The sequence below is a fragment of the Tamandua tetradactyla genome, chromosome 3, assembly GCF_023851605.1.
Source record: "Tamandua tetradactyla isolate mTamTet1 chromosome 3, mTamTet1.pri, whole genome shotgun sequence".
NCBI classification, from domain to species: Eukaryota; Metazoa; Chordata; class Mammalia; order Pilosa; family Myrmecophagidae; genus Tamandua; species Tamandua tetradactyla.
The window spans coordinates 205,176,257-205,189,854 of NC_135329.1; the positions used below are offsets into that span (position 1 = coordinate 205,176,257).

Genomic DNA, 13,598 nt, shown 5'->3' on the forward strand with positions numbered 1-13,598 from the left:
AAAGAATATGGCATTGTCATAGAGAAATGAAGAATGCAATTCCAATAGGTTTACAGTTGAAATTTAAATATATAGCATTTACAGCATACAGCTGAAAAAACTGCAAGTTGCAGGTTTTCTTCCTTCAGATAGAATCATAAAGCTGGAAAGGACTTCAGAGGTATTGGCGGAGATCTCCGACTTCAGAATTGTGATTATCTGTGCCTGGAATCTCCTCTTCAAGTTTCAGAGGGATGGAGAACTCATAATTTTTGTATAGTACTGTGGAATGTGTTTTTCACCTTGAATACAGAACGTCTTCCTCTCGTCCAGGTGAAATCATTGCTGATTTCCTTTTGCCTCACAAGAACACATACTGATGCCAGTGCAACCCTTCCCTGTTTGGCACATTCTTCTTAGGCTTTTCATGTTTTCAACAGGGTTTTAGAAGTGAAATAAAGGAGGAGGACCTAAGACAGTACAGAGAAAACCATCTGGGAAAAAAAAAAAAACCCTAAACTCCTTTTCAGAAAAATAATGGTTTTTAGTATCTGGCAAATACTACCAAATATATGTGTGGGTACGATACTAACAATATACTATATACTACATACCAATACTATATATACATACAAATCATGCATAAATATTTCTTTCATATCTGGATTGGATTGTTAGGTCTTTTTAGTTGGTAACTGCATTTCCATTCCTTCCCATTAAACCATATTCAGTAGACTTTATAAAACTCGATTTTCCTCCTATACTTGTCCCAACTGAACTTCATCTTGCTTTCGAGGGGCACCTTCTCCATTAGGGACAGAATTCAATCTGACTTTGGGAAATCTTCTGTAGTATTGACAATCCAATTTGGTTTCATGTCCCTTTCAAATTCAGTGAGAACTTTTGTAATTCCTTTCTATCTTCAATTACCTTATAGCATTAAATACAGGTGAAGCTGTGTCACTGGCAACTGCTCTCTGGAAGCTGGAAACTCACCCTAGCAGAATTACCTTTTCAAAATTGTTACTTTTTAAATGGCATCATATAACTCACTTGCCTGGATCCCTTAAAAGGTTCTCCCTCATAACTGGAGCAAAATCTCAACTCCTTACCATAACCACAAGGCTTCCCACACCCTGACCCATGCCTGACCCCATCCCTCACTGCAGACATATTGGCCTACTTCTTTGTATTTCAGAAAGTACCCCAAGCCTGTTTCCACATTGTGGAATTCACACTTCTTGTTCCTTCTGCCTGAGAGATTCTTCCACAAATTCTTCACAGGTTGCTTTCTCACCTGCCAATGCCCATTTACCTCTATTATCTGCCTCCCCACCCCACCAACCCCAACAGGCAGTTGAACTGCACAAAAGGGCTGGTTCCCTTACACACACTGTGCCCCCACTGCCTGGCAGAGAAGGAACCCTCAATAAGTTGTTTGTGGAGTGAATGAATGCATGTGAGGTTTTCTGTGTTGTTTTTTTTCACATGGGCAGTCACCAGGAATTGAATCTGGGTCTCCAGCATGGCAGGCGAAAACCCTGCCTGCTGAGTCACCATGGCCTGCCCATCGGCATGTGAGGTTTTTTGCATGCCACCATCACCCAAGATGGCGGCTCCAACCTGGGATCACACCAAACCATTGTCAGGAAAGACCCATCGCTCTTTGCCTCCCTAACCTTGAGAGCACCAGGGAAAAGGGTGTATTATATCCACATGTTGTAAAGGAGATCCATACAAGAATATGCATTTTCCTGGCCCTTACTTTATTTTTAAGATTCAAAACAAATTCCCTAAGAAAAGAGTATGCATAAAACCTATTTCCTTTGCTACCTCTAAAGAGATTTATCATTTTCACCAACTGAAGAAAAAAGAATACAGCATGATGGAGGTAGCCAAAACCTTACAAAAGTACACATTTCACTTCTACTTTTGTTTCCACATCAGTATTAATATTATATAAATGAAAAGCACATTTTTATGGATCCGGAGGCATGAATATCAGTGTAAACTCTGAGTGCTGAAACAAAGCAAAAGTACAAAATTACACCCAACTGATCCAGAGAGGACAACTGTTGAGAAAATTGTTTGTTGGCTTTTTCTCCGTTTTCCCCAAACAACAAATACAAAGGGAGAAATTATCATTGAAGACAGAAGTTTTTTGTGAAGCCCAAAATTCCACAGAACTAGAGACATATGGAAGGAATATTATCTTATTTACAGCTACTGACACCTGTTTTTTAATGTGCAACAGAAAAGGATGGAGAACATTGCATCTTTCAGAATGAAGAAAGCATGAATTCATGCTCCCATCACTTGCTGAGCTTATTAGTGGTTTTGTACTTTCATTTAAAAAATAAAGCTCCCATTGTAAAGCAGGTGACTTAAAGCCACAGTCTTTGGCCTGTCCCACTCAGAGAGCTTCTGCTGACCTCTGCCCACTTACCTTGCATCCACTGTGAGTCCGTGTCTTCATCAGTGGTGTGGTGGTACACAGTTCGATGGCCTCTGGTTCATGGAAGATGACCGCTGGGAGAGGTTCCTTTTTCAGTGTTAGGACATTCAATTTAGACTTCAGCATGGTTTGAAAGTGCTAAAAGGGGGAGGAAGAAATTAAAGCGAGTTGAATCATGTGGAATTGGACAAGGTTCAATTGGACACCAAACCCAGGAGCACAATCTCTGTTTTATCAACTCTGTTTTACGGATGGAGGCCAAGAGATAGTTCATAAGATGGAGGGGAACACCGTCAGGATGCTACTAACTAAGGCGAAACTGTGGGAGGTGGCCAAATGCTGGTCTTTTATTGGCATTCTTTCTCTCTCTTCAAATAAAGGACTCTGCATTTCATCTTGCACTGGGTCCTGCAATTAAGTAGCCAGCCCTGAACATACACCTACCCATTGCTGCTATCCCCTGCTTTATTGCCACTGGGACAGATACGGATATTTTGTTGATTTTGTCATCTGTCTCCTTCTACTAGAATGAAGGCATCTCAGGGGCAGAAAGTCTCTTTTGTTCCAAGGGCCTACGAGTGTTTCTGGCACACCGTAGGTGCCCAACAATTATTAGGGGAAAGTAATGAAGGTAATGAAATGAAAGTAAAAAGCTCACTATGCATATAAAATCTCTAAACCAGCATTCATAGACTCTACCTGCTTATACCTCCTCCAACTCAACTGTCTGGACCTGCTACTGGGACAACCACATTGCCTGGATGTCCTGAGCTGGTTCCACTTTAAACATCAATCCCACTGTTTCTGTCATTACTGTCAGACCAAATGTCATAGCTATTGATTCCAGTGGCTAAATCCACAGAGCGACTGGGAGTTGCCAACTGGCACATATACTTCCCCTTTGATTACTTGGCTGGGGAACCAAGCGAAAGAAATAAGCAAATAAATAGATGGGGGAAAATACCAAGTTGGGAATAGAAGATAACAGAGTTCAAATTCCAACACCAGTGCCATGTGTGGTGAAACTGAAGCTACTTAACCCTCCAGAGCCTCAGCTTCCCCAGCCAGGCAAGTGTACACAAGCATTTGTTCTCCAATTGCTTTCATACACATTTACCAGGCACCTATCTTCAGTCAGACACTGCAGGAGACACAGCTGGAATGGCAATAACATGTTAGCTTTCGCCTGAAAGAATTTCTTACATTCGGTAGAGACTAAGCCAAATGACAACTGCAAAGCTGTATGAGCTCGTTAGAAGAGCTAAAGGGGGGGGGGGGGGGGGGGGGGGGACACTAAGCCAACATTTCAAAGTAAAATAGAGGAAAATGTTTCCTTTTTTCAAAAAAAAAATTTTCTTTTATGTTTTTGTCCTCTTTGCCCATGGTAAAAGGATGATGGTAAAGAAGGAAATAAAATGTGGATTATCTGATGAATTGCTGAGTCTACAGTAATATGTATCTTTTTTTGGCAAATGACTACTTTATGTAACTCTGAGTTGCTCTTGTACATCTTCAGTGGTACAGCTAAGGCATTTCTGATGAGAGCCCTCTCCAGCTCCTGCCTTTGGGAAGCTTCTCCACTACTATACGCTGCCTTGTGGAACAGCAACTGCCAGTTGCAAAGCTCCACTTGCTGCCTTTGGGAAAGAACACATGGCACAGGACAAACATCAAAGTACCACATGTCTCTGGCCAAAGGAACTGGTTCAGAGGCAATCAGTTCCAAAAACTGGTTCAAGATTGGCCGAACGATCTGTTCTGGAGCTTGAGAGGTGGAGTCACCAGGTTGGGGTGAGGTGAGTCCAGAGTTGTGCCTGGACAGGCCAGACTGAGGATAAGAGCTGAGAGACGGAGAGACACAGACTGTACATTGTTCAGCCTCTGGATCCAGCAGTGTCTGACTCAGATCAACCCATGGACTCACTAAGAAGGTGAATCACTAAATTAACTGTTGTGCTTAGCAAGTTAGGTATCTGCCACTTGCAACTAAAACAGTCCCAATAATGCAAATTACCTTTTAATGAAAGCTCATTGTTGAAAATAAAATGGAGCCAGTAACCAAAATTTTCAAAGGACCTTGTAAGTTTGAAACTGCAGAAATGCATGCTAACATTGCCTGAAAATGATAAGGAATCTTGCACTTACTTATTTTGAACAGACTCAGCCCTAATGATCAAGTACCAAACAATAATCTAAAGTGGAGTTTATAATTCCCAAGTTATCCACATCTAAGATTAATCCCCTGTAAGTGACAGCCAAAATGAAATGAGTTACAGGTCGCAAGAGATAGCCAAATAGTGTACCTGCAAATAATTCATGTGGCAAATGCTTTTGGCAACTAAGATCCAGGCACAAACCCAGCTCTATTGGAGCCACGCAGCCTCATGCTTCCTACCTTCAGTTTTCTCATCTGTCTGCTTTAAAACGTTATGCTGTGCCACGTTAAATACAATATCACTTGCACTTTGCACGGACAAACAAGTGCAATAAAGACAGTGCAACTTAAAATAACACAACCCAGCAGCATTATAAAATGATAATCAAAGAAGAATCTGACAGGGGAACTTGGAAAAAAACTGCTGCTTCCAAACGCATGGAATTCTATTTAAAAAAAAAAAGCGTTATTCATTCTTTATGAAAGGAAGTGAATAGTATTGTAGAAAATTAGGGCACTGCCCTGGACAAATTAAACAAAACTCAGCTTTCTGCATTTGGCACTTTATGGGTGATCCCAAAATAGAGTCGCTAAATCAAGCCCCATTATGCAGATGGAGTGATCACCATGCCCTGCATAATTTTACAGTTGGCACTGCCTACTCCTATTCAGACATTAATCTCTGCCCATTTAGCAGGCAGGGATTTACATATTTTACCAATTCAAATAGGGAGTATCTCACCTTTGTATTGATTCTGTGTCCAAAATATAAAGCATCTTTGGAAGACAAATCCTACTTCCCCTTTTTTTCCCTTTTTTATAAAAGAGCTGAAGCACTATCCTCACTCAAATGAGAGGAAAGGCTAAGATTTTAATCCTTGGTCCATCTTTGCATTTTGAAGGCTAACAACAATGGTGAGTTTTAACTTGCAAATTACTGATTCAGTAATGCCTTAATGAAGCTTCAAAGATATTTCAAATGCTCATCTCCGGAGAGCCACAAAGAACAAGGAGGTCAGTCAGATTAATGGGAAATTTCAATACTGGGACAAATGTTAATGTGTACATGTATGCAAAATTCAGTAGGGCTTGAATATCCTACTGGTAAATGCATTTTTTTTTTTACTGCTTTGGGTATCTGTAAGCTTCATTGGAACTCACTTGTGATTTCCTTACAGTTTCCTCCAGTTATTTCAAATGAAGTCAATTCTCGTTTCCAAGAGGAAAGCAAACAATTGTAGGACTCTTTCATGACCTTCAATAAGATTTTAAAATTATTTTTAATAAGTATTCTTAGATTTCTACTTTTAAATATTTATTCTAACATTTTCCCGAAAATCAATGTAACAGCAACAAGAATATTTTTCTATTAAAGAGCAAATAATTTGTTACATGAGTAATAGTAATTATATGTAAGAATAAAAGAAAAACTCCATAATTAAATTCAGGTTTCAATTAAAGAATTTAAATGCAGAGGGTTTGGTTTGGTGTCTGTTTTTTGTTTGTTTGTTTTTAAAGAAAGTTAGGTTGGATAATCTCCCAAAATCTGGTAGGCAAAAACAAAATTGAAACATTTCATTTCAAGGAGTAATTTGCTAAAGCAGTTTCTGTTAATCTGATATCTCAAGAAAAGAATGAACCACATCAAGTTAGAATTTATCACTTATTTTCAAAAAATGTTTCAGCTGAACTTTAAAGACCTACATCTGAACACTCATAAATGTAAAAGGCTGTCTCTTTCTATTAAAGTGATGGCTATTATTAAACAAACTGAAAATACTTATGTTTATACACCCAAATTTATTCATTCAGTTTTGATCGTGTAAGAACTACTTTTGAACATCACAGATTCTCATGTGGGACAGGCACGGAAATAACTCCCTACTCACAGAGTTTGCAAAAAGCCCCCAGGACTTGTGAATATGTGAAAAGTTCACTCAGAGAAATGGATATACATATTTATATATGTGGTATACGGCATATGTATGTATGGTATATACTGTATGTATATGGCATATGTGATATATGTGTGTATATATGTAGACACACATATTGTTACGTGTATGATTTTTTTGTTACTGACCTTGAATACACACATACATACACAAAAATATCGTGTTGCACTCCCAGTTTATATAGTTTCTGTTATCTTCTAAACTATTTGTCTATATGTTAAACAGAATTTATGGTTAAATATGGATTGCAAGCTAGGAGCCCAAAACATATTTGGGCTACAGATACTTTCGTTGGAAGCACAGACTGCTTTATGATTAACACTTGAAGTAATATTTTTAAATTGAGTTACATATCATTAAAATTTGTATTTCTACTTCTCTCAAAAAATAAAATATCAGAAGACAGCAGAAAAGCAACTTGTATTCTCTTGGGGCAGCCATTAGTTCAATCTTGAGGTTTAAGACAGCACAAAGCAACTTGTTTTCTCTTATGGCAACACTTAGCTTCATCTTGTTTCAACTACCCCTATTTACCTAAGGGTTCTGCTGTACAATTCATCATGGCCCCCTTGTCCCCACTACTAGATTTCTCTTTGATAACGAATACAATGTCCATTTTTGCAGCCATTTCATATCTTAACAACTGCATTCCTGTACATCACTTGCTTCACCACTACAGGCATTTGAATTTGTAACCCTTTACGTAAACAGAAAATGCTAAGAATACAGAACAATTATAACCCAGTCATGAAAAAAAGTCAGTACAGCTGAATTAAGTCATATCTATATTTGAATTATGAAAATAGAACCATGAGAGTGAGTGACTGATAGAAGTAATAATATAAATAAGCCAACATATCTGTCACTCTACTCAATGAGAATGTGCCAGGAACAAACCCTGAGGATTGACTCAGAACAAACTCTGAGTTGATTTAAGGTGATATATGTGTTTTATGGCATTAAATATAATTTAAATATTTAAATGCATATTTCTGGCTTCCACTTTCAGTCAAGATGTACTAACAGGGGTTAGATTTACCCTTCAACTAAAAGAAACAAATAAAATGGAAAAATATATTGAAAAACAGTTTATGAGATGCTGGATATCAGGCAAGGAAAGACGGTGTTTACTGAAGGATGAAAACAAAGGAGGTGACCCTTACAGTTCCCCCAGCTCAGCCTAGAGAGAGATTCCTTAGCCAAGAGAGAGGTCACAGTGTAGAAAACAGAAACCAGGGCAGGGGCTTCTGTGAAAGCTTGGGGAGACCAAGATGAGGAGAGATCTTCACAGAGAAAGAACTCCGGAAATCTGCAGAGTCTGTTATTAAATATTCAGCTGAGTATGTGATCAGCACATGCATAAATGGAAATAATCCAAGAACCACTGGAAACGATTAAAGATAAGGGTGCAAGTCCACACTCTGGGCTAGAAATATTGCCTGTTTTGACCAACCAGACTGAAAAATCTCATGACTCATAGCACACTGAATACAGTATTCAGGAACGTCTTGTCTCAATAGTAAGGAATAATTAGCACTAGACTAAACACGGCTCTGAGCCCACCTAAAAATCTTAAAAGACAGATGCAAAAGGATCAAACTGCTTCCAAGTAACTTAACTAAATCCCTGAAAAAATGCTGAAGAATATTTGTAGGCATATAAAAATACCCAGCACACACTAGGTAAAATTCAAAGTGTCTGGCATACAACTAAGAATCATCAGACATGCAAAAAGGTGGGCAAATAGAACCCATGACGAGGGGATAAATCAACTCATCAAAACCTACATAGAATTGATACAAATGCTATAAGACAAACGGCATTAAAAGAATAATTATAACTGTAGTCTATGTGTTCGAAAAGTTATGTGGTGATATCTAAGATATAAAATGTAAGACCCAAACTGAACTTTCAAGATAAAATCTAGAATATCAGAGGTGAAATATACACTGAATGTGACCAATAACAGATAAAGAGTATACTTGGAAATGACTATATTTCTTCTGCTCAGACATTAGTATGGTGTGTCAAGACAACCCGGTCTGATTCAGACTGGCTCTCAGTTTGGTTTCTGTACCGTAGACTTTAATTCCTCTAATCCTCTTCAATTACTTATCCTTAGGGTGGGGTCTGATTTGCTGAGGCTCCACCTTCAGCTTTCAGACTTCCCCATGCATTTTTGACTCCTCACTCCTGCCCTGCCCCCAGAGGTAGATGCCACTTGCTCCATCCTCGGCATTAAGGCGTTCTTTAGTCTGGGATGGGGAGGGGAAGAGGTAGAGAAGTTTCTTGGTTGTTCTACCTCAGCTATTGGCAGGCCCTGTAGCCTCCAGGCTTGGGGGTGGGGCATTCTCAGTGATCTGACTTTTCTCTAGCTGTAGAGACTTTTAATGGTCTAAATCCAGGGTGTTTTCTTGTTTCTCCTCATGTGATGGAGTTTTTTTTTTTCCTTCCATCAAGAATAAAGGATGTTTCTCCATGCTCCGAGAACAACAGGATTCTTGTTGTTCCGACAGAGTTCGTACTTCAGCTGTGAAGACTTATGTTTCTCAGTGCCTTTTTGTTTTTGTTTTTTGCAGTGGTAACCACGGCCCTCCGCCAGGTCTGTATCATAGAAAGAGCTTTCTCTAGTAGCTATTCCAGCCCTGAGACTTTCTCCTAAGCCTGAACGGTGGTCTATGTAAAACAACCTGTGAGTTGACATGAATTTCCCTTGGGGATGCAACTACTCATGCTATCCAAAAACTGGCCTTTAGAAATTTATTAATAATTTCAGCTGAATTCTCACTACTCGTTTCTATCACAGGCCCATCTTTCTCTCACGCTCTGCCATAGGTGAGCCAATGCTCAGTTGTCTCTTTTGGGTAGCCCTGTCTTTTTATATATTTCAGGAAAACTTTTGCACTATGACCTCAGTTCTTTATGGAATTCAAGAGAAGTTATAAAAAAGTTTAGGATGGAGATTATGTTCTTTCTAGATTTCTACATCCTAGGCAGAAGTCAGAAGTCAAATCTATACTTCTTATTTATTAAAAACCAAGTGCATTGGGGAATGCTGTGCTTTGTGTTTGGGAGATGTACACAGAATCTTTTGAGCTGTACATTAACATTGTGTATCATGTACAAAGACCTTTTCCCCACAATCCAGGCCCTTCCTATTTGGTTGGGTAAATATTCATAGACACTGACTGCTATCTTATGGTCAGTTACCAATCTCTTTTTTCAACTACCTCCTCTTACACATGTATTATCCCTATACTCCCTTCACAAATAAGTGTAGAAACATGAACCCTTCAACTCTCTGTACAAAAACAAAAACAAACAAACAAACAAACAAACAAAAAGCCAGCCAGAATTACAGAATATTGGAAATAGGAGCAATCTGCTAGATGGATGACCTTGACCAATACCCTCATTTCACAGATGAAGAAATTCAAGCCCAGACAGATGAAGCAATTTGCTCAGGGTCATTCAGAGCTATAGACTTGAAAGACAGCCAGATCCAGAAATCCGGCCATCTGATGACTGTTCAGATGATCCAGCACATTAGCTGGTATACCACCCTAGATCACTTCTGCAGCCCTGTCCAGAGCTGACAAGGTAGCTGCTATGCTGTCTTTCAGAACTACACATTGTAATCAGTATCAAGGCACATAATGAAATGGGAGGCTTCAGAATCAGAAAATTCTAGATTTAATCCTACATCTAAGTATTTGACTTTGGTCAATTTGCATAAGCCCTCTGGGACTTAGTTGCTTTATCATCAAACAGGGCCAATAATGTCTTTCCTGGAAAAGTGATGTGATATGTGTGTGTATATGAAATCCAGAGCTCTCATCAAGTGCCAGGCACTTTATAAGGATTATCTCAACCTTCCAATAACACAATGAAAAGAAGCAGGGCCCTTTCAGACTCAGGCATTCTGATGTCAGAGACAAGATTCCCTCATATTCTGCAACATTGTGTCCATAAGGCACATTAAACAGCTAGAAGACTAGCTGGCACATTTTGCTTACAAAAGGAAATAATTCATTGTTTTCCCTCAATATTTTCTGCCATTTAAATATAGACAACCATTCAAAAATGCCTGGGAGTATACATATAAAAAGTGTTAACAGTAGCTATTTCCAGGTTGTTGAGTTACATGTGATTTTTCTTTCATTTGTTTGGCTAATTTGTATTCTCTTTTTTAAAAAGCCAAACTTGTATTAATTTTATTTAAATATCAAATTGGTTGTTTTAACTAAATGCTAGATGAAGCACAGATCAGGTGGATGCGTGTCCATTTTGGTCTTTGATACATGATGGGCACGAGTGTTCCAGGAAACCCAAGGAAGCCTTTGATAGCCTGATCCAAAGCAAGTATATGGCAAGAAGTTGCCCTAAGTGCTTATCTTCCTTCAAAGTAATAAATGAGGACACAGAAAAGAGAATTAAAAACAAAATAAACATTTTTTTTTAATAAATGAAAGCAGTCAGTCCCTCCTCTAAATTGTGTAAGAGCAGAATGTCATTTCTAACCAGAAGGACCTTATGGCAAGTATCACATATTAATCAATGCATAATACATAAGAAGGAAGGCATAAAATAGAAAGAAGGAAGGAAAGGAAGAGATAAACATTTGGAAAAGTATCTGGCAAAAAGGGAGAGAGAAAGAAAAGGCCCTTTCAGTGGGGGCTCTCCAGGGTCAAAAGCTCATTCGATTATAGATGTTTCCTTGCCACCACCAGTCAATGTAATTACCCTGCATCTGAACACAAGATAATGCTAAAAACCTCAGGACTAGACAACAATTGTAGCAGGCTGGACCTGTCCTGTGCCTGTCTGAGTTTTGTGGGCTTGAATTTGACTGTAGGCTGCACAGGTACAAAAATGCCAGCAGTTAATAAGAAGCTCAGTCTACTGCCAGGAACAACTCTACCTTGTGGTTAATTTGCTTGTTTTTTAAGAGTTCATGAAGGCAAATAGTACCTGACACTTGTCAGCTTTCATTACCAATTTGTGTCTCACCATGCTCTGATACCCTTGAATTGGAACATGATAAAGAACACATCTCTAAAACCCTAGTGCTGTTTCACTCAGCCATCTTCATCAGTCCTTCCATTTACTGAGTCAGGCACCTCGATAGACAGTGTTGAGTAAGGCAGACACGATTCTTGTCCTCATGGAGCTGAATTTAACCAGGAAGATGGAAGTTGAAAAAGTAAGAGTTCTCCAATTTTAAGCAGAGCCCATTCACCACCTTTCTTCTATTTTAGTGATAAAGTGCTAAGGAAGCCTAGAGCTGGATGCAACTGGTGCCCCACGCAAAGCTCCTGACCTTCCCGTTTGGGACACATTGCCAACGTGTCCCAATGACATCCACCATCAGAATCTGCTTCCTTTTCCCCAAGAACTTAGTCCAGAGCCACAGAAAGAAAGTCCAGTGTGAATTAACAGCACTGGGAACCCTCAGTCAATGATGGGGAGTTAATGTAGAAGAACCTCAGCTCTCTTCCCCTGCCAGTGCATGTCTTTCTTTTTAACAACATTTCCTAGAATTTCTCTACAAGATTCATCTCTACTCCCATGTGCTAGCTGACTTGATAGTGCCCCCTTCATTGGCTTCTTCTTCTTTCCTGCCCCACTCCCCACTTGTGTTTTCTGCACTTTTAAAAAAACACTATTTGCACTCAACCTTGTCTCAGGGTATATGTCTGGTAGAAACAAAACTAAAACAAAGCCTCATTTTCTTTTCATCCATTTTAATTAAATTCACTAAATATTGATTGTAAGAATTCCACAGGTAGAAGGTATATGCACCTAAGGGGCTCATACTCAGAAAAGAGAGTAAGAGAAAGACATCCTACGAGCTTCAATACACTGCAGATATATCCATTTCATTTGTACATCTGAAGTGTACTAAATGGAAATTAAACAGATATAAGTATATCAAAAGGGGATAATTAATTTTGATTGCTGGGATTGGGCTGGGAAGTTCTCCTGGAAGAGAGAACAACAGAACCGGCCTGGAAGAAAAATTCTGTTTTTCATTATTGCCCATTAAGGGACCTTTTTACATACTTCTTTTTATCTCATTGCCTCTCTCCCCATAAATTTTTTCCCCCATAAAATTTTAATACTACAGATAAACAGTATATCAGTTTACATACCATGATGTAGACATCACCATTAAAATATCTAAGCTTTTCTGCCCTCCAACCAATTTTTATCCCCATTATTAAGAATGCATGAATTTTAAAAAAAAAGGAAAAGAAGACCATAAAGGCACAGAAACAGCATGAAAAAAAACCAAAGAGACAAAGGTAAATAATTCTATTTGATCTATGGTAGATTAGAGATGACTGCAAATTCTTTGACACACCTCACTTCAAGGGGAGGGGACCATGTCCCTTTCATTTCAACCCTGAAGAAACTGGCAGCTTCCACCTCCTGTCTCCTGGAGCACTCAGCCACCATGCTGCAAGAAAGTTTAAACAGCCCAAGGAGAGGTTTATATGGCCAGGGAAAAAGCCAGCCAGCCCCAGGTCTGCTCCCTCAGCATAACTCGATGGTAAGCCATCTTGAAGTGGATCTTTTAATGCCAGTAGAGCTGCCCCAGTCAGCCCCACTGAGCCCTGTCCGAATTGCAGATTCAGGAGTAAATAAATGATGATTGTGGTTTTAAGTAGCTGAATCTGGGAGGCGATTTGCTTTATGGCAATAAATAAGAGGAGGCTCATGGACAATACTCAGAGCTCCTAAATTTCTCAGCAAAGTCCACTACAAATTGACATGCCACAGTCTTAAGCAGGCTTCATCCATCACTTCCGACTGTGTTGCATACTAAGAAGTACAAGCAAACATTGGGTAAGTAAGGACCTCTTACAGGTCCAGTTCATTAATCAGGATCATGGGGTCAGACCTTGCTACTCAAATATAACCATTTCTTTATTTTAAGCAAGGCTGTTCCTCTTTGTGAGTCAATTAGCTCGTCAATAAAAACCATCACATTCTCTGTGAATAACAACATTCTTGTATTTCTAAGGAGCAGAAAGGCACTTAATACTTTAGA

The 13,598-nt window shown here is 39.1% G+C and overlaps 1 protein-coding gene across 8 annotated transcripts in view; it reads right to left on the reverse strand.

Annotated features, from left to right (window-relative positions):
- PID1 (phosphotyrosine interaction domain containing 1) overlaps positions 1–13,598 on the reverse strand; it is a 260,165-nt gene that overhangs the window by 132,737 nt on the left and 113,830 nt on the right. For 7 of the 8 annotated variants that reach the window (XM_077155357.1, XM_077155353.1, XM_077155350.1 and 4 more), the window contains one exon: positions 2,426–2,572. In XM_077155357.1, coding sequence (XP_077011472.1) covers positions 2,426–2,560 — 135 coding nt within the window. In that variant the 5' untranslated portion in view covers positions 2,561–2,572. Of the gene's footprint in view, positions 1–2,425; positions 2,573–5,750; positions 5,852–13,598 lie in introns of those variants that run through there. The other variant, XM_077155356.1, reaches the window with a different exon arrangement.